The 19727-nt window shown below is 33.5% G+C and overlaps 1 protein-coding gene across 2 annotated transcripts in view; it reads left to right on the forward strand.

Annotated features, from left to right (window-relative positions):
- Nucleotides 1-17051, forward strand: part of LOC117107836 (hemicentin-1-like) — a 55312-nt gene extending 38261 nt beyond the window's left edge. For both annotated transcript variants that reach the window (XM_033249628.1, XM_033249637.1), the window contains 18 exons: nt 316-480; nt 847-1017; nt 1676-1843; nt 2156-2326; nt 2689-2832; nt 3187-3324; nt 3512-3865; nt 4400-4459; nt 6414-6536; nt 6690-6824; nt 7855-7977; nt 9695-9817; nt 10647-10769; nt 11167-11433; nt 11979-12107; nt 13024-13138; nt 14150-14336; nt 14939-17051. In XM_033249628.1, the coding sequence (XP_033105519.1) occupies nt 316-480; nt 847-1017; nt 1676-1843; nt 2156-2326; nt 2689-2832; nt 3187-3324; nt 3512-3865; nt 4400-4459; nt 6414-6536; nt 6690-6824; nt 7855-7977; nt 9695-9817; nt 10647-10769; nt 11167-11433; nt 11979-12107; nt 13024-13138; nt 14150-14336; nt 14939-15124 (2882 nt within the window). In that variant the 3' untranslated portion in view covers nt 15125-17051. The remainder of the gene's footprint in view (nt 1-315; nt 481-846; nt 1018-1675; nt 1844-2155; nt 2327-2688; nt 2833-3186; nt 3325-3511; nt 3866-4399; nt 4460-6413; nt 6537-6689; nt 6825-7854; nt 7978-9694; nt 9818-10646; nt 10770-11166; nt 11434-11978; nt 12108-13023; nt 13139-14149; nt 14337-14938) is intronic.
- Nucleotides 17052-19727: the final 2676 nt, after the last annotated feature.

The raw sequence follows: 19727 nt of genomic DNA on the forward strand, positions 1-19727 counted from the left end.
TATCTGTTTATATAGTTGGCATTTTTTTGTTTGATTCCCTCATCTAATTTTATTGATTCATTTATTTAGCAAATATTTGCATTAAAATATATAAACACTGGTTACTAGTAGGTCATGATTGAATTGAATTAAATTGAATTGCCTATATTTAATAGGACAGATTTTTAGAGCTGGGCTCTTTGGCATTGTTAAAATATCGAAAATAGTTGAACATCACATTGTAAGATTTAAAAATTTTTCTTGAAATTTATTGTTCATAAGTGCATTTAAAAAAAAGTTATTGTTTTTAAAATTAAGTACATTTTGTAATCACAGTTGATGGTCATTGGTTAGAGTGGGATGAATGGTCTGAGTGTTCCGCTACCTGTGGTGAAGGTACCATGCAAAGACAGCGCCGTTGCTTACCCCCAATTAACGGTGGTGAACCATGTGAAGGACGGCCATTCGAGGTTGACACGTGCTCCCTCGGACCATGTATATGTAAGTGCAGCAATAAAGATATGTTACTGTAAGAAGGAACCAAGTCGCGCATTTTTATTGATGTGACAATAAAGTATATCTATGTATATGTCTAAAGATAGTGATAAGACCTATTGTGCAATTCACAGACGGAACAAATGCTAATCAAACACATAGGCCTACTCAGCTTCCTGACGAAGTAATTCATTTTGTCGCAGTGCATTTTTTGAAACCTACAGTACAAAGCACCCCCTTGTAGTTCTTGATAAAAAGCGGGTGGATAATCAGTGGAAGATCAAGGCGATGAGAACCCCATGTAATCGGAATGGAATTTGATAATTGTCAAAAAGTTTTGCAGTATATTGTTAAATTTTTTTTCTCAACTAGACAATGGCGGTTGGTCAGATTGGAGCGATTGGTCCATTTGTACAGTTTCGTGTGGTGGCGGTGAGCAGTTCCGAGACCGTTCATGTACAGACCCAACTCCATCACCTAACGGATTGTTTTGTGAGGGTGTTACAAATCAATTCAAAACATGCAACCCAGAACAATGTATACGTAAGTTGGCTATGTATTTTTGTTATATTTTTCTTTCTTAATTGCCATACACAACTATCTTCTCATCCATGTTAGTATTCCTGCTTGTCTTCAAGTCTTTTTAAGAATAAAATAAACATTCTTATTACATGACAAGTCCTTAATTACAATAAATAATTAAAGGATGGAATATGTCCTAGAAAAAGCATGATACCTCATGGAATTTCATATGTTTACCTTATATTTTTCTGTCAGTTTGTTTCACAAATTGATTCCAAGGTTTAATAAATAAATAAATTCATTGTTTTTTCATACAAATAATTGTGCATAATAATGCTTTCATTAGCCTTATTTATTTAATTGATATATTAATATATAACATCTGTATAATATATTATTTATTGTTTGTGTAAGTATAAAATATGATATGAAATGCATGTTAATAATGAAATAAAATTGTAAAATGTTTGTGTTTAAGGTTTCAAAAAATATTTGAAATAGAATAGTTATTGTGCTGCCATAAATCTTTTGAAGGTAGACAAACTTAAATGCTATCTGCACGATATTAAATATATCATTACAAATTTTGGTTATTTCTAACAATGTTGTCAATATTGTTATTGTAAGATATTTATCTAACACACTTTCAAATTTACAAAAATCGTGTTTTAAAACTCAGAGCATGGTAATTGGGGAGAATGGGGAGACTGGGAGCAGTGTGACCGTCCTTGCGGTGTAGGACGAAGAATCCGACGCAGAGAATGTAACAATCCACCCCCGAGCCCTGAGGGTCGAATGTGTTTTGGCAACAGTATCAACACCAAAGCATGTACACTCAGAGAAAGTTGTAAGTCTCAATTCATATTTTTTCAGTTTACGACTTTTGCAATCACTCCAATTCTAACCACTTTTTAATATCATCAACATCATTATCATTTGTATCATTTTTCTAGAGTCGTCATCATCTTTATTATTCATATTATTTTTATTATCATTCTTCTTATTGGCATCATCATTATTAACATAATTATTATCAATATCAGCCTTCTCCACCTCATCATCATTTACATTTGGTGTAAGCAGATGTGTTTTGTGTGTGGCAGGCTTTAGAATTTTGTTAATAATCATAAAATTAAAGATTAAATATTGTATTCTAAAGGTGATGGCAGCTGGAGCGAGTTTGGACCATGGTCCGGTTGTCCCGCAACTTGTGGAGAAGTATTTAGGATCCGTGAAAGAACATGTGATAACCCAAGGCCAATTCTCAGTGGTGCCCCTTGCTTTGGATCAGCAGTAGAACAGAAACGCTGCCCTCTGCCTCCTTGTTTTGGTGAGCAAACCCCTCTTCTATTCTTAATTCATGCTAATATAACTATAGATGGAATGACGTGTTCGAAGCACGGATTCTGCAGACTAATGGTACCTTGTACCATTTATTGTTGAGATCATTGCAAATTCTGTGTTTTATTCTTTTTTAATAAAATGTACCATCAATATTTATGTTGCAATATTATTTATTAATACATTCTTCATTAGATTTTTACAGTCAATAATTATGTTTGTTTTGCCTTGAGCAGATTCTTATTCTTGAAGTATAAACATTTTAAATCATATTAGAGCATTTTAGTAAACTATCAGTTTATCATTCTTTTTACACTATGCAATTTTTTTTTTTATCATTTTGTATTTTAGTAAAGCCTACGGAAACGGCTGGCACTGTCACAGGTTCAATAAATAATGTAGTAATTAGAAGTGGGTTACTTTATGGTAACTTCACCTCTTCCGATACTGATACCACAGTTCATGCAGATATATACGATATTCCACAAGAGCTTGGTAAGTACAGTACAATGGTTATTGATGGCTAAGTTGTTAATTTGTGTTAATGAGGATGATGTGATATAATTCTTCTGGGAGATTGGCAGACCAGAGTGTAACAGCTAGACTGCTAAAATCTTAATACTATTTATGATGGAAAAAAAAGTCAACTGTCAATTTTACTATTATTTCATTGAAATTTATATAGATATTAAAATTTAACTGGATGATAAATCATACACATATTTATAATTGCTAAAAGAATTGTTTTATTTTTTCATGCCTTAAAAAAATAAATATATTTTTTCATGCCTTAAAAAAATAAATATATTTTCTCAAATAAATACAAATATATTTTATTATCTTATAAAGGCAATTCTATGCGTATACTCTTGTCAATGATCAGCCCTGTGTTCTGGACCGTTGCCAGGGAGATAAATGGTGCTGTCAACGGTTTGATGTTAACAAATGGAATCTTCCGCCAGCAGTCAAGAGTCGAGTTTAACACTGGTGAGGATATGTTCATATTAATACGCCATGAACCTACTCTTTCTTTGAGGAGGAGTGTGCGATATAATAGTTTTTATATTATTATTTAGTTTTTCAGATTTATTGGATTTTTGTTGTTTAAAAAAAATGTGCTGTATAAAAGCTCCAGTTTTTTTCAGTATTTATACCATTATGTTTTCTATCATAGGTCAAACCTTGCACATAAATGTCAGTGCATTGGGTATAGATGAACAGAATTCTCTCATCTTTGATGTGAGGATTGATGGCCACATGCCAGATTTACGAACAGCATCCTCCATCCAATTGATCCCATATGAAGAAAAGTATCATCAACTTGGTGAAGGAAAGCTGTACGCCAAATCAACACGCAGTCTTTTCGTGGACGGCAGGGCTATGCCCTATTACTGGAACCACACAATTTATTATGTTGGTAATAATATGCCCTCCCTAATACAGACACTGAATGCAAATGGACTTTCGACACGTTACTCAACAGCAGAGGGTAGGCTCGGTCTTTTCATCCGCGCCAGTATTGAGCCAGGTAGGTTAAAACGTCTTAACAACCAAACAGATTATCTGTGAGGTAACTCATACCCCTTTCCATACGAATGTGAGTGGGAATCAGTACCCTTGCATGTGACAGAGAATCTGTACTTCTTTCCATACCAATGTGAGACAGAATCAGTACCTTTCTCCATACAAATGTGAGGTAATCAGTACCCTTTTCCATACGAATGTAAGAGGGAATCAGTACTCCATCCATATAAATGTATACTAAAGTTATGAGTAACATTATAATGGCTTTTCTGTACTGAAGATATACAATACTGTCACATTCTTTGTGCTAATTACTCAATTTAACATTTAGCAACATTACGCTGATATTGGAATGGCAATGAGAGAAGCAGCTGCTGTTAAGGCTGCTTTGGGAATTAAAATCGGATTAAAGCAACTGCCCTTCCACATTCATGCATATCATTTGGAAATTTGTTGCTAAATAAGGTACAGTAGTTTAAACATTAACAATTTAGAAAATTATATGGTTGATTGATAATATACCTTTTGCCCATTGCAGTTTTCACCAGCACATGTCCAGTAGGCTTCACCTATGACAACACTGGTCCATATTGTGTAGGTAAGTACACTTAAACGGTCTAAAATTATCAGAGGCGAAAGCGAAGCGATTCTTGTCGGTTTTTGTGTGCATACAACATAAGGCCTTATTACACAGTTATGGGAGGGTGCCGGCTGCCATCTGAACATGTGTATCTACCACTGATCTCTACTATAATGGCTGGATTGCTCATTGGCCATTCACTGCACAGCAAAAACTGAAGACTCGGACACCATAGAGATGTACTAGTACTAGTCTTTTTTTCATTTGTTTAAAATATTGCTGCGAAGCAGCCAATTCATATTCTTGACAGCAATTTGACATCTGAAAGGTCATTGTTTGTCAAAAAAAAAAAAATGCCTAAGACAACTGAAAAGCCGAGTTTCCTTCTTTCGTTCCTGTCTCTTATACACATCTAGATGTGTATAAGAGACAGGTTGTAATGTATTGCTACTACTATACAAACAAGAAAAGAGCCCAGAACAATATTATGTTATAAGAATGTTATAATAACATTACAGTTTGGTGTTAAAAACATTATTTTGTAGAACCATGAGTACATACTTATAACCTAATCACATAACGTCAACATTTGACTTGCTTGTGTGAACATTATTTTTTTACACTACCTAACAACAACGTTTGCGACCGTTATAAGAACATTTTGTATTTGCTGGGAGTGTAATACTGATTTCTCTTTTCAATAAACAACTTTTAAAAATTGAAAAAAATGGAGCCAGCTATAAAAAAATGGAAGCAAACAGGAATGAAAAACAATTTTTTTTCTTATACTTGGCCTTGTATGTAGGAGCAGGAATAGCAAAATGTTTAAACAAGATATAAGTACAAATCAATATGTTTTGAAAGATTTTCCACATACATAGAAATTTTTTAAACTTTATTAAAAAAAACCTAAACCATAATTCACTACTATAGACACTTTTTGACAAAAATGAAAAATTACGACTTTGTTACCAATGAGAAGTGTTCTAATATAGACAATGGGTCGTGTCTCATATTATTTGTTATATTTTTATTATTCATTATTTTCACTTGACTCACATAAATAATTTTGTTTGAAGAACATTTTTATGCAGTTGTACTTCGCAGCACTTCACTTGCAATTTGCAATTTCTAGTTTAAATAACGATTCTTACCATACTTATTCATACAAAATTTGAAGTCTGTTTTTGTAAATACTTGCCTGAATAAACTGACTAATTGCCATTTTCCTTTAAGACACCTACAACACAAATAGAATCATCAGATTGTCCCAGCATGTGACTGCACCCACACCCAAGCGTCCTCTTTCCTTTGTAGTCGGTTAGCGAGCAGCAATTGCACCTACGTGATGGATAAAGTAACTTGGATTATAGCTTTTCATAGCGAAGTTATTCACAATTTTGGAATACAATTTGCTTGGATTTGTTGTAAAGTTTTAAGCTTAATAAAAAGAAGTCGCTTGAGTATTTCGTTTATTTTTGTTTTGCGATCATACCAGTTGCCTACTCAAAGTGAAGCTTGCTCGCCAGGTGAAGGGGGCCAAAGCTTGCCCATGCTACTGTAACTTGTAAGCCTAGTGATAAATCGCCATGTGAAATTGGCGCCAGCCAGCAGAGCAGCTACCTTTCTTAAAATTTAAAACTTTAATTTTATAAAATGTTTTTCACATTCCTTAACCACTCAACGCACTTGTTTGTGACATTGTATTTGTGACGTTTTTGGGCTCCCCAACATGGCGTCACTAGCTTTACTAAAACCAGCCAATAAGCAATCCAGCCATTATACTTCTATTGAGCACACATTTTCAGCAGATACACTTGTAAGTTGCTTTATTATTATTATATTTGTTATTATTGTTGTTATTGCTGCTGTTGTTATATTTATTAATATTACTGTAAATTTAATTATATAAATGTAATTTCATGTTGAAGGGGCTTGATACTTATTGTTGTTATTATCTATTAAATTTCAGACACCAATGAATGCCAGTCATATTTGCGAGTGTGTGTCGATATTTGTGTTAACACTTTGGGAAGCCACTACTGTTCCTGTCACCCAGGCTTTCAACTTAGCGCCAATAGAAGATCATGCAGTGGTAAGTTTGTTGATATAAACCTCTGACCAGACTATCAAATTTTATTTGACTAAAAACATGTGATATGCCTAAATATGGTCATGATGACATCACATCATGATGTTTTTTCCTATATAATCCCCCAGGTAATCTGTTTTTTTTTTTGTCTTTAAGATATTAACGAATGTGCTATAAATAACGGTGGTTGTGCAAATGGAACACAATGCCACAATACATTTGGAAGTTATAGATGCCTTGTTCAATGTGGACGGGGTTTAAGAATATCCGAAGATGGAACAACATGCGTAGGTATGTTCATAACTTCAAATGGGAGTAATTAAGATAGAAGTATATAATATTAGATTAGTTAGAACATAGTTTGATATAACTGGATGAAAACTGAAATTGAAGAATAAGATTGATTGACTTTAATAATATTATATTAGATAAAGTTTACCTAAATGTCCTAATACCAATGATGACTGTAGAGTGTTACATTTTTATGCCACTTTACCTTTTTATACACTGCTTCATTACCAACTAACACAAAGCTCATATAGAGTTGCACATGAACAAAGGGGTGTATAGTGTAATGAGGTGGTGAGAATTCCGCAATGTGCAGTACTCAATAATCATATTGCAATTAGTTGTTATTGGAGTATGTGCCTTGATTCTTTATGTTATGCATACAGGAAGTTCAACATTTTGTGCTTTTAATATATTTGTTATATTATATTAAGTTACTGCTACTGATACTAATACTGCTACAGCTATTACTACTTCTATTAGTACAACCAGTGGTGGTGCCAGCGGATGCAGGCAGTATTTGTCCTGCTGCTGCTGTTGCTGCTGCTACTGATATTGCAGGTGCTGCTACTACGACAATTGTTTACTTGTAGCACTACATTTGGCTATGGAATTCACTACTTAGTGGAATTCACTACTTTATATCAAACCATGTTGTATTTGTATAATACCTACTGTTTTTTTTTTCTTTGCTGGTGCTACTACAGTGCTACTAAGTTCTATGATACAAAAAATATTACTACTGATTCTGCTGCTACAGTTAGTAATAGTGATACTTTTCTGTTGTTGTTGTACTAGAGTAGACTAACAAATTACTGGTATACTAAAGTGATAACCAACAATTTTTGCTACTACTACTACTACTGCGGCTGTTGCTACTACTTATACTCCTGCTGCTGCTACTGCTAGTACAGTCTAAATAGTAAAATGGTAGTTTACAAGTACTACAGTAGATAGGTCTAGTATTACTTATGCTACCGCTACTAGTATTAATCATAGATTGCATCTCATATCTTTATTTAAAAAAATGTAGATGTGGACGAATGCGTGGAGTACAGACGAGGGCGGTGTCATCATGAATGTCATAACACCTACGGCAGCTACGAATGTACCTGTCGCACCGGCTTTGAGTTACAAAACTCCCGACAGTGCAGAGGTGATCACTATATTCACAACAATACAATCATTTTTTCTATTATCACCATCACGATTCATATTTAGATTTATTGTTACTTTCACCATTATCACTTTCTAGTTAGTTCACATTTCATCTTTATAATTGTTGCTATAAGTCAGTCATGATGTCATCACTTTCATTTACATGTAAGGCTCCTTTGGCCTCTATTTTCTATAGGGTCCTTAGAACTTGACTATAATTGCATATTATTATATATATCATTGTCATTATATAAACAAACTTAATTTTCTTCTTTTCTGGGTGACCTTTTCAGGGCTCCCAAGTCTCCTGGATTTCCCTGGATTCTCCAGGAATTTTGGTTCGTCTTCCGGTATCCTGGAAATTCCACTTTTTCTCCCGGAATTTGAATTTCTCTTGTATTTCTCCAGGATTTTAATGGATTTTCACAATTAGGGCTTATGCTAAGTTAAATTTTCCCATTCTTATGCATTAAATCTGGAAGACATAAGATTTATTGAATATTCTAAGCAGCAATATGGTATTAACAGTGGCCAAGCCTGTTGAACTAGGCGATAAATTTGTACACACGTGTCCTTGTACATGTGTTTCAGCTAGTACACGCGTTTTAGCTAGTACACGCGTTGCAAACATCCTGCACGACAAAATCACCAGGAATTTGACTTTGACAACTTGGGACCCCTGCCTGTTTTTAGTTTTCTAATACAGGGTCTAGTTTATGCTTCATGAATCAAGCCTCATTATGAGACTATTGAACTTTAGTCATGTAAAAATATCCTACTGTCACAGGAATTGAACCCAGGACCCTAGGATTGGAATGCAACCATCTTAACCACCAAAGCTGTTCAACCCAATATACATCACGGTTGTCATTGTTATGGTGGTTTTTCGTTGGGGGGGGGGGGTGACAATGCAGAAAGGATAACTAAACAAGTACAGTAATAGGGTGAACAAGAAGACCGGGTAACCCCTGCTATTCTTGGTGAATGTTCTTCATTCACATAAAAATACACATGAGCCTGTTGTATACATTAGTTGCCTGATGAAAACCAGTGTTTTAGTGTGGTATTGCCATTATCATTGCCAACACCATTGCCATTTGTTAATGTTTATTGTTTTGTTATGACATCACCATTATCATAAAAAATCATTATCATGGAAATTACTGTTATCATGTCTGTCATACTCATTGTTATTGTAGTCATCATTATCATCATCTTTATTATTACAGATCACTATCATTATTCTCAGTTATTACACTTATTAGCACGTGGAGTGTTAGAAAATGTATTCCGAAAATATTTTATTAATGCATGAAATTCATTTAGATTACATTTAGTAAAATAAAATAATAATAATTATTCTTATTATGATTAATTAATATAATAGTATTGTTATTTTTATATTAATATAAATATTTTTATTGTTATTATTACTTTTCTTATGATATACAGAGAGAGAGAGTAGGCATCAATGTGATTGCGAGCACGTATGTTCCCAGTAAATTAAATAATAGAGACATTGATAAAATCAATACGTCAACCGTTTCATTTGATTTTATCAATGTCTCTATTATATATATATCACTGTTATTACTGTTATTTTTATTATTACGTATTACTTATGATATTAGTACATTACATTATCAATATCATTATCATTATTATTATTGATATTATTCTAACATGGAATATAAAAGATAAAATTTGATCTATAGATATTGATGAGTGCAGGCGATCAGATGTATGCAGTAGTACTGAGAATTGTAGAAATAACTACGGAAGCTTCACATGTTTTTGCAAACCAGGCTACCAACGGAATGAGAGACGCGTCTGTGAAGGTATACACAACTCAAAACTGTCTTTTACATAATTGCAAGCGATCTGACTGCATGCAGTGAAATGTTTAAAAAAAAATTGCCACAAGATAGGGGGCGCCCTATAACAATTTGCTCAAAACTCGTCTTTTAAGGACACGTCCCTTTGTGGCAGTAATTTTTGAAATAGGATTGCGTTCCAATGAAACCACGAGAGTCTAACCTCTTGCAGTTATATACACTTTGGTAATACATAATTAAATTCGTTGAAGTTTGTTTCGTTAATGCAAAAATGTATTGAAACAATTAGCAAGCATAATAATCTTGTTTATGCTGAACGTTTGGTAATGTTCCTGCTTCTTGCTCTGAAGACATCCTCGACCGTTGGATTTTAATTTGTCGTCTTCCTAAGTTATATAATTCTATCTGTTGCAATCCTTCCTTAGATATATGTTTTGATAGTCTTAACTGCTTCCATCAAAAAATTACTACTATTTTTACTTCTATTACCAAGTGAATTTCTAATATTTTTAATTATTTTTCACCTATATTTGAATTTAATGTTATATTACTTATATAAATTTTTTATGTATCAATTTTCATGTATCAATCCTGTTATGGGCGACACTGGTCGCTGTTGGATGATGTTGAAATAAATTTTAAAAAATAAAATAATTACAGGCTGCTCAGCTACTCAAGTAATAATCATAATATTAATAGGTGGATTTACAGTATGTAGTGCAAATAAGGGCCCTTATGCGTTTAAAAAAGGTACGAAGACAATGAAAAAATGGAAATAAACCTTAACTAAATTTTACATTACATTATCATTATACTGTTATGTAATTTACAGATATCGATGAGTGTAGAATTGGTACTTATCGATGCAGCCAGAATTCAGTATGTAGTAACACCAATGGAAGCTATCTCTGCAACTGTCGACCAGGATATCGACAGCGTGATGGATTCTGTGTTGGTAAGTGTTATGAGATATGAGTATCTGCTGATTTATTTTAAAAATATTAGCCAAATCAATGGCCTTTGACTACACCTGTGTCTAGTCGTATCTTTAATGCTGTGAGTTGTTTGGGGTTTTTTTTTTTTTTTTAGTTTGTGGATTATGTAGATTATGTTTCTAGGAAGATGTAAAGTGTGGCATTCCGAAGCCTGTGTTTCTTCTAATTTCTTTCATTGATGCACGTTGAGCGCTGGTTTGCATGTCTGCTGTGTACGTGCTGTGAATTGATTTGGTTGTTTGTGTGATCCTTTGATAGTGGGCACACAAATCATATGTTTTTAAAGCAACTGAAGTAGATTCTTGTAAGTTCCCTATTATATGTTACAGTAATACAGTTATCTTGTATTTTTTACAGATATAAACGAGTGTCTACAATCAAATGTTTGCCAGTATCAGTGTAAGAACACAGATGGAGATTATGAATGCATATGTCGTCCTGGCATGATTAGCCTTGCAGACAGAAAGTCTTGCATACAGTACATACAGCCTACAGACAGACTGTCTTTTGGAGGGCAGACTTTAACCATCACCTGTCCTCCAGATAGAATGATGAACAGAATTCTAGGAAAGTGCGTATGTAAGGAAGGTTACAGAGAGGAGGTTTATTCAGGAATATGTATTGGTAACGTATGACGCCTTTATATTTAAAACGCTTTGTTTTGATGTTTATATTTGTAATTAGGCCTTTATATTGATGTTATAAATCTAGGTAGTAGTGCTGTGATAAAGCCAGGAAAAAGTATGTAATCTCTACACGAATAATATTTATGTATCGAGTTACATATATTGATAGAAACAGGATAGTTCATAGTACTAAACCTAGGCCTAGGCAGTAGGTATATTTAATAGACTTATACTTAGGCATACAAATTTGCCATAAAAAACTTATTTTATTATTATTTCTATTGTTTTGCTTTATAGCAACGTGCTTTTGCCGATTAAACTTAAATAAAAGGATTTACTTTTTTCAAGTGATGCACATTCTCGCATTTAGTTTATACTCTGCTCCGCTCCCTTGCGTATAGATTATGCAATGGTTGTGATAATGATGACGACGGTGATGGTTGTTGTGATTGTGATGATGGTGGTGTTTGTTATGGCAATGGTTTTCGATTATAATAGTTACATGTTATGAAAATATTATTATATTATATTTTGTTATTGTAGATGTGGATGAGTGCATAACAGATGGCCACAGATGTGCAACAGATGACTTGTGTATCAACACAGTGGGCTCTTACAAGTGTTACTGTCCATCTGGCTACAGCCTAAATAGTGATGGGTTATCTTGTGATGGTAATCATAACTTTTTATTACTTTGGTGTTCCAGTTGCAGTACTGTTAAGTTACAGTTTATTTAATTTACATCTGTAACTTTTAAATGTTACAGTACAATTTAAATTTACAGTTTATGCTATGAAAACCTACAGTAATGTACAATAAACAAAATTTGTTGCAATGAAATGTAAGTATTTTGTAATGCAACCCTTTTATTTTCTGTGAGCAAATGCATTAAATACCTGAAGTGTGTTTCAATTAATGTATAAAGTATTATAATTTAATATTTTGGTTTATAATGGTAACAACCTAAAGTATTAAGAGAACATACACCTTATTTATTCGAATAAACGCCCTGCTTTGAATAAACGCCTCTCACCTCGAATAAATGCCCCCTCTAGAGCTTCATGTGGAATAAACGCCTCCCTTGAATAAATCCTTGAATAAGCTGTCAACAAATCCAATGGAATTACATTTTTTGTAACCTGGTTGGGATCAGTCAGTCTATGATAATGCAATAACATATTTTGGCAATAATTATGTTTTGAAATCCCACATTTACAGTGAAATTAAGAGGCGTTTGTTCGAGTATATACGTATATATTTTACACCAAAAAAATTAAATGCCTCCCTCGAATAAACACTTCAATATATGCCCCCTCAAAAACCCTTTTCAACAATAAATTCCCCAAGGAATTTATTTGAATACGGTAGTTTAACACTCATATAGCCATCCCCTGTACATCTTTGTTTTTTTTCAAGTGTTGAGTTGTAGGCTACACACATTACAAGCATCCTTGGATTTATGTGGAATATAAGTTGTATGGAAGTTAAACCACTGAACCCTTGCCCCTACAAACTGCAAATGTTTGTTGTTGTTATTAAATATATATATATTGAGTATAACATATATTACATTCAATTGTTTTCTTAGATATAAATGAATGTGAAAACTATAACTGTGGTATTGACAAGACTTGTTTCAATATGCTGGGTTCATTCAGATGCATAGACACACCTTGTCCAGCAGGCTATGTCAGAACAACAAGGTAATTTTTTATTTCTGTAAAGGTAGGAGAGCAGTGGGGGGAACAGGTCAAGCCCCAAAACATGCTGGAATGTCAATTTTTTTTAAATCTATTTCATTGCACTAAACTAACCTTTATATATCTATACATCATGCTACGCTGTTATTTTTCCCATTTTCAATGTTAAAACAACAATTTTTAATGATTTGGTGATGGTTTCTGCTTGAGAAATGCCCGAAATCATAAACTTTGAAGGCTGATTTCTCAAATATTGTTCTTTAAACAGTTGTATGTTTAAACGCTTGTAACTTCTTAAGGAAATGTCGGATTTAAATGATTCTTTTATCAGTTTATAGCTCTCATTTTGCTGTTGAACACTGTGTTAATAACTAAAAATCAATTTTTGCGACAAGTGACAGGTTTGGCTTGTCTTTGCCACATATACTATTATAAATAACCCCAGGTGTGGATTGCTATAAAACTGTCATACTGGCAGTCTTAACTCCTCGAATAAAGCTGGCTTTATCTCTTAGACAATCTTACTACAATCACTCTGCTAGGACTATTGCTATAAAATGGTCTTCGCTAGGACTGCTTTGAGATTGAAATGCAAACAAAAATTCCTTGGTAACATAAAATTGAGGTCGTCTTTATGATTGCTCAAAAAATGATTTTTATCGAAATGAATGTAAATGAACGTAGACCGGTTTTTACAGACGTTGAGAAGCTTGAGGAATATTTGTCATTTGATTCTTAGTCTTTGAGGATCTAGACATATTTCTAGTACCTGTAGTAACGCCAGGATGAAAATGATGTAAGACCATTTTAAGCCTCCACCATGTAGGCTTTAAAATTGAAGACTGCTACCTGGTTAGACCATGGTGTAGCAATGGTCTATAATCATAGACCAGTAGTGACATCACAATTAAAGCCAGCTAAGCGCTAAGACCGTCTAAAGACCGCTTATAGCAATCCGCCACAGGACTAATTTCCAAAACCAAATATCCACTCCCAAAATTGTTGTTTCCACAGTGGTTGCATTTGCCAGACTGGATGTCAAGGACGCCGAAACGAGTATGTTTATAGGACAATTGCTCTGAAACGAGGGATCAAAGCCAGACAAGATCTACTTCGTTTGTATACAGTATACGAAGCTGATGGACAAAAGAGGATTCACACTAACTCAGTTTATACAATAATCAATGATCCTAATGAAGAGGTAATATTATGTAAAGTAATTAGTACAAATGTATTTTAAGTATTTCAAACGACATAATGATAATGGTAACAATAACGATGGTAATAATAAGATTTAACTTGATGTAATGGAGAAATATTGATTTGATATGGTCCTTGTCTGTAATAATGATAAGGATAAGGACAATAAAATCTTGTGTTGGCCATGTTTTGGTTTTTACCAAATATTGTTTATGCCTAAAAAGTAGAAAATACATAAAAATACAACAAAGACCATTTTTAAATCTATATTGAAGAGCAAAATGATCGCATAACAGCCTTTTTAGCTCATTAGCACAATAATTTTTTTTATTTGGCCTAATGATAATATGATTAAACTTTATAACTGAACTGTAGAATAAATATATGATCTTTGTGTGTAAATTTTGTTGAAATATAAGAGGAATATACCTGAACATTTTAAACATTTGATCATAATCTGTTTGCCATTTCCTTTTGAATATTGTGATTTTTAAAAATTAAATAAATTTATTTATATGCAATAGTGAAAAAGTTTTGCAAAACAACATCTAATGAAACTTTTTTTTCAAGAATATAAAACAAATTCATTATCATGCATTTCAGCCTGTTCCGTTTAACATCCGACGTGATCCATCCGGAGGCGGAATGCTCTTCACGCTACGCGAGTTCAACAAAATGGAGGAATACCGGGTCAAGGTTCAAGCAATTGGTTATTCATCAAACCATCGTTACATCGATTACAAGACTACGTTTGTTATCTATATTTCAATATCAGCATATACGTTTTAACTCATGAAAATCAAGGTTGACACATTGCTTTCCCAAATAGTGTGATTCGATTCTTTATGCTATTTGGTTGGCCTTCGAGTATCAGTGAAACTTTATGAGGAAACAACAAAAAATATGTATGTCTCACACTGCCAACCAAGTACTGTATCCATGGGCAGCTAACTGGCATTCCAAAAATTTTGATAAATGGCTTACATTTTCTAGGAATGTACTTTTAGTTGTGAACACATCTGTGCAGTGATGTTTTCTCAGAGTTAACTGTCAATGTTTTAAATTTCTGTGTAGACAATTTAAAGATAATGCTTTAGGTAGAGAATGTAAACAATTTTTAAACAGAAATGATATTTTTCTATGTAAATTCAGCGATCATTTGTCAGATGATAAGAATCAACAAAACTGCAGCTCCTGTTTTTGCAGTGCAATCCTAATTATCATGTGTAAAATTTTTATATGGAAAGTAGCATTTGCAGCAGAAAAATTTAAATAACTTTTTGTAAAAAAAGCTGAAAAGGCATTTTTTTTAAATCGTGTGTTTTTGATAAATAAGAAATTAGATGCCTGATTGAGCAGAGAATATTGTTTAACTTAATTGACTGTTTCTGTAATTGATACAAAATTAAACAGTAAAGTAAATTCATTTTAATAGCCCAATAGATAGTCCAAAATATGTTATTGATTTTGCCCTAATTCAAAAAGCTTTTTTACTATTTAGGGAGGGAATATTTCTATAAGTCTATTTCATGAATATTTACCCAATGAAATTAACAATTGCCAACATTTGACAATTGTTGGTTTATACAGGTATCTCAATCCTAGACCAACAAAGTAATTGCTAATTTGTATAATTTTCTGAGGAACTAGGAAGTTCGAAGTAATGTGTATAAAAGAACAGAAGAAGTGTGTTAGTCAATTTCAAATTAAAAAAAAAAAGGATTAAACTGATGTCATTCAGGCATAGATTATGGTCTAACTTTGAAATTGTTGTACAAAAAAAAACAATATTTTAATTCATTTCTTTTTTATATGTAATCAGTTTAGTATTAAAAAAAACGACTGTTGTTTTGAGTGTGATGTAAATTGTTGAAATATACATGTAGGTAACTATGCAGTGGCCCAGAATATTATCCAAAAGCACACTCAGGTTTGAAATCTCATTATCAATATAACCCTATCATTCAGGTTTCAGTTTATTCATGAAAATCAGAATGTTGCCATAAAATTGCTACACTGTTTACTGTGTTTTACTGCAATCGTTTATTGCGTACCTGTATCTGATGCATCAATTCAACCGACCAAATTAGCAATGTTGAAAGCTGTTGGCAGTAGCTTGTAGTGATTTTATGGAAACCATGCTCAGCTAACAAAATTCTATAGTAATGGTCAGGGCCAGATTAACGTAGGGGCTTTTGGGACGCCAGCCCCAGGCCCACATGCCCCAATATGGAAAAATGGGCCCCGAACCCCAGGAAAAATCACTGAAAATCTGGTTTTATGTTTTAGCCAGAGTATTGTAGGCTCACTTGTAATTACAGCCCCAGGCCCCACAGCCCTTTAATCTGGCCCTGATCGTGAAAACAAACATAATCGTGGTCATTGGCAACTTTATTTCATATAATGTATTCGTAGGTGAAAATGGACATTTTATTATATCAAGGATTTTTAACTGTACAGTTGTCTTTGATTATATTTAATGTATTTGGAAATATTCCTGGTGTATTTTTTAACAGTATATTGAACATTAAATATTTAATGTAAATTAAATTTTATTTGCTATGAAGGACATGAGATTTTACTACATACTCTAAGATGCTCAGATGTTTCTGAGATGCCTTTCTATGAATTGTAACAATATACTGCCACCGTCACGATGTAGTGGTCCTCGATTTAAACATGAAACAAAATAAATAATGTACAGTTAACAAAACAATTGCATTAAAGTTGTGTGTTTTGGAATGATTAAATGTACTAAATTGGCACCATTCAGAAGTTACAATGCATCGTCACCCGATGATGGATTGGGCATCCCTGGGGTTTTGTATGTGTTCGTGCACACGGCCGTATTATCCAACCAGGCTCTTCCGATAGAATGCAGCTGTGTCTAGATGAACCGATATACTGTATGCCAGTTTCCCTATTGTAACTTACCACGAAAATAATGGAATTGTCCGATACAAACGGGGCATATACAAACACGATTTAAGCGTTATTTATTGGACCTGCCTCATATTTTGTATTATTATTATTATTATTATTATTATTATTATTATTATTATTGATTATTATTATTATTATTGATTATTATTATCAAATTCAAGGACAGGGGAAAAATCACACAAGCATTGCACAAAATTCAATTACCATTAAAATTACATCAAAATTGGGAAAGGGAAAGAAATAGGCGACATGTAAAAAGAAATAAAACTTAATAAAATTAATGTCTTTTAAAATGGACCAATAACTCTGGATTTAATGTTTGTTGTCATGCATTATTACTATTAATTATAGTTAATATTAATGTAATTATTAATAACAATTACAGCAAAAACTAATCAATAACTAATTTCTGTCTTCTGGCTGAGGTTCGTACACTTTGCCAACAGTTCCGATCGATTAACAAGAAACGGCAGTACCAACACGGCGCTAGTCTTCATCTAAATGTAATTGCATGGAAAGAGATATATATTTTTATATACATTATCTCCACTCGATCATTGTCAAATATTTGTATAGGCCTACTTTTTAAATTCATTTTAATATACACATTAAATACACATTATATTTTGCTATCATGCAATGCATGTTCGTTGTTTAAAAAAAAAAATGCATTACGCAAATTACAACTATCGTGTCTGTTATGATCCTGCGCCAAAATCATTAATACTGTAATTATTTTTAAATGTATTGCTGTATTTGTAACAAGAAATTGTAATGAAGTGCGTTTCGTAAACACAAGCGTGAAACATCAACTAGCGTTGTGCGACATTTAAAATTCTAGGTGTCCAGTGCCAGAAGTTGTCCCCTACTACTGCGCATGCGCTTAAACCATAATTGTCGCATCACCACTTGGCTGGCCTATTCCTCCACTGACAAGTTTAAAATGATAAGTATATATAAAACTTACGCTACTCCAAGTACAGACCAGCACTTATGATTCAAATGGCTTGTTTGTCCTTAATTGGAGTATACTGGGACATACAATCGTAGGTAGAGTATATAGGCCTACCGAATGGTCGTCATTGTAGACCGTTATTGGTTAGCATTACAAGATCCATACATGCACGATTTTATCACCGTTTACACGTAGTTGTACTCTAGTCAGAAGAACCGGGGAGTACAGTAACAGAAGAGGAATATGAAAAGAAATACAAACTCGACATTTGAGTTCCTTTCATTTTTTAACGTGTCTGACGTCACAATTTTGATATACTGTAGCACTAATATCGCATATGACTAGACTGCCAGTGATCTATTTTTTTCCTTTGTTCGGTTGCTGTTTCTGGGTTTTTCCCATGCCTTAAAATGACATTTTACACAAGTAGCCCTATCTTTCGAAATACAGCAAGCTGAAAATAATGCACAGAACAGGTAGGCCTAGTGTCTCATACCCCTGGCAGACGCAACATACTTTTATTCTTTTTTATATTCTTCTTCTATGCTGCCAGTTTGTATCATTGTCAGATTCCTCTTCTGTTCTCTTCAATTTATATAAGCCCAGGGGTCCCAAGTTGGAAGAAGTTACTTCCGGGAGATTTGCAGTGGCAGATCCAATAATTTGAAATGGTGGTGGGGAGGGAGAGACTTTCACAGATGGGCGGTCTATACTACCTCAGCCCCACCATAGTTGGGGCTGAGTTAAGAAAATTAATACATTTTTTATAATGGTGGGTGAGAGGGGGGGGGGCGGCTGCCCCTTAGGATCACTGTCAGCCATATGCTTCTACTCGCATGCAGTCTATTTGTATTTTACCGACGACCCTGGTTATCAGACCTTCCATGGGACCTAATTGTCTGTAAATCAGTAAAAAACAAACAAAAAAACTTTTTCCCCGATTTGTATCTGGTTAGAAGTTCATACCGTAATTATTTGATGTTCTTAAATAAGCTATTTAAAATTTGATTTCAATTTTTTAGGTTTTTCCCTTGTTGACAGACGTCATAAAATTCCAAACAAATAAATTAAGTGTAACCTACCATCATAGTGAATTTTAAAAGTGTTCGATCTCGGGTATTTGCTAGAGTGTACGTGTAGTGTGACTTCGGTGTGTACCTTCGGTGCATTGTACGTGTAGATTTGTACAAGCAAGTGAGAGTGGAATGAGAGCAATATGCATTACTGTCAAAATGATTATAATCGTGGACACGCAAAACTTATGTTTTTTTCATTTTCTGATTTAGGGATTACGATTGAATTCTTCTTTTCCTTTGTAGGCCTATATGGTATTTTGTTTGTATAGCTAGTATTTGGATTCAAGGTAAAAAATAATATTTTAATATTAAGTCGTATTTAAACAAGATTTTAGAAAACACTGAGGCGGAGTCATGGTATTATTTGTTTTTTAAAACTGGAGTGAACACGTTAACGCTTTTTGCCGCATGAATTTGC

The sequence above is a fragment of the Anneissia japonica genome, unplaced genomic scaffold (assembly GCF_011630105.1).
Source record: "Anneissia japonica isolate Jap-2015-1 unplaced genomic scaffold, ASM1163010v1 scaffold288091_len1417266_cov198, whole genome shotgun sequence".
NCBI lineage: Eukaryota > Metazoa > Echinodermata > Crinoidea > Comatulida > Comatulidae > Anneissia > Anneissia japonica.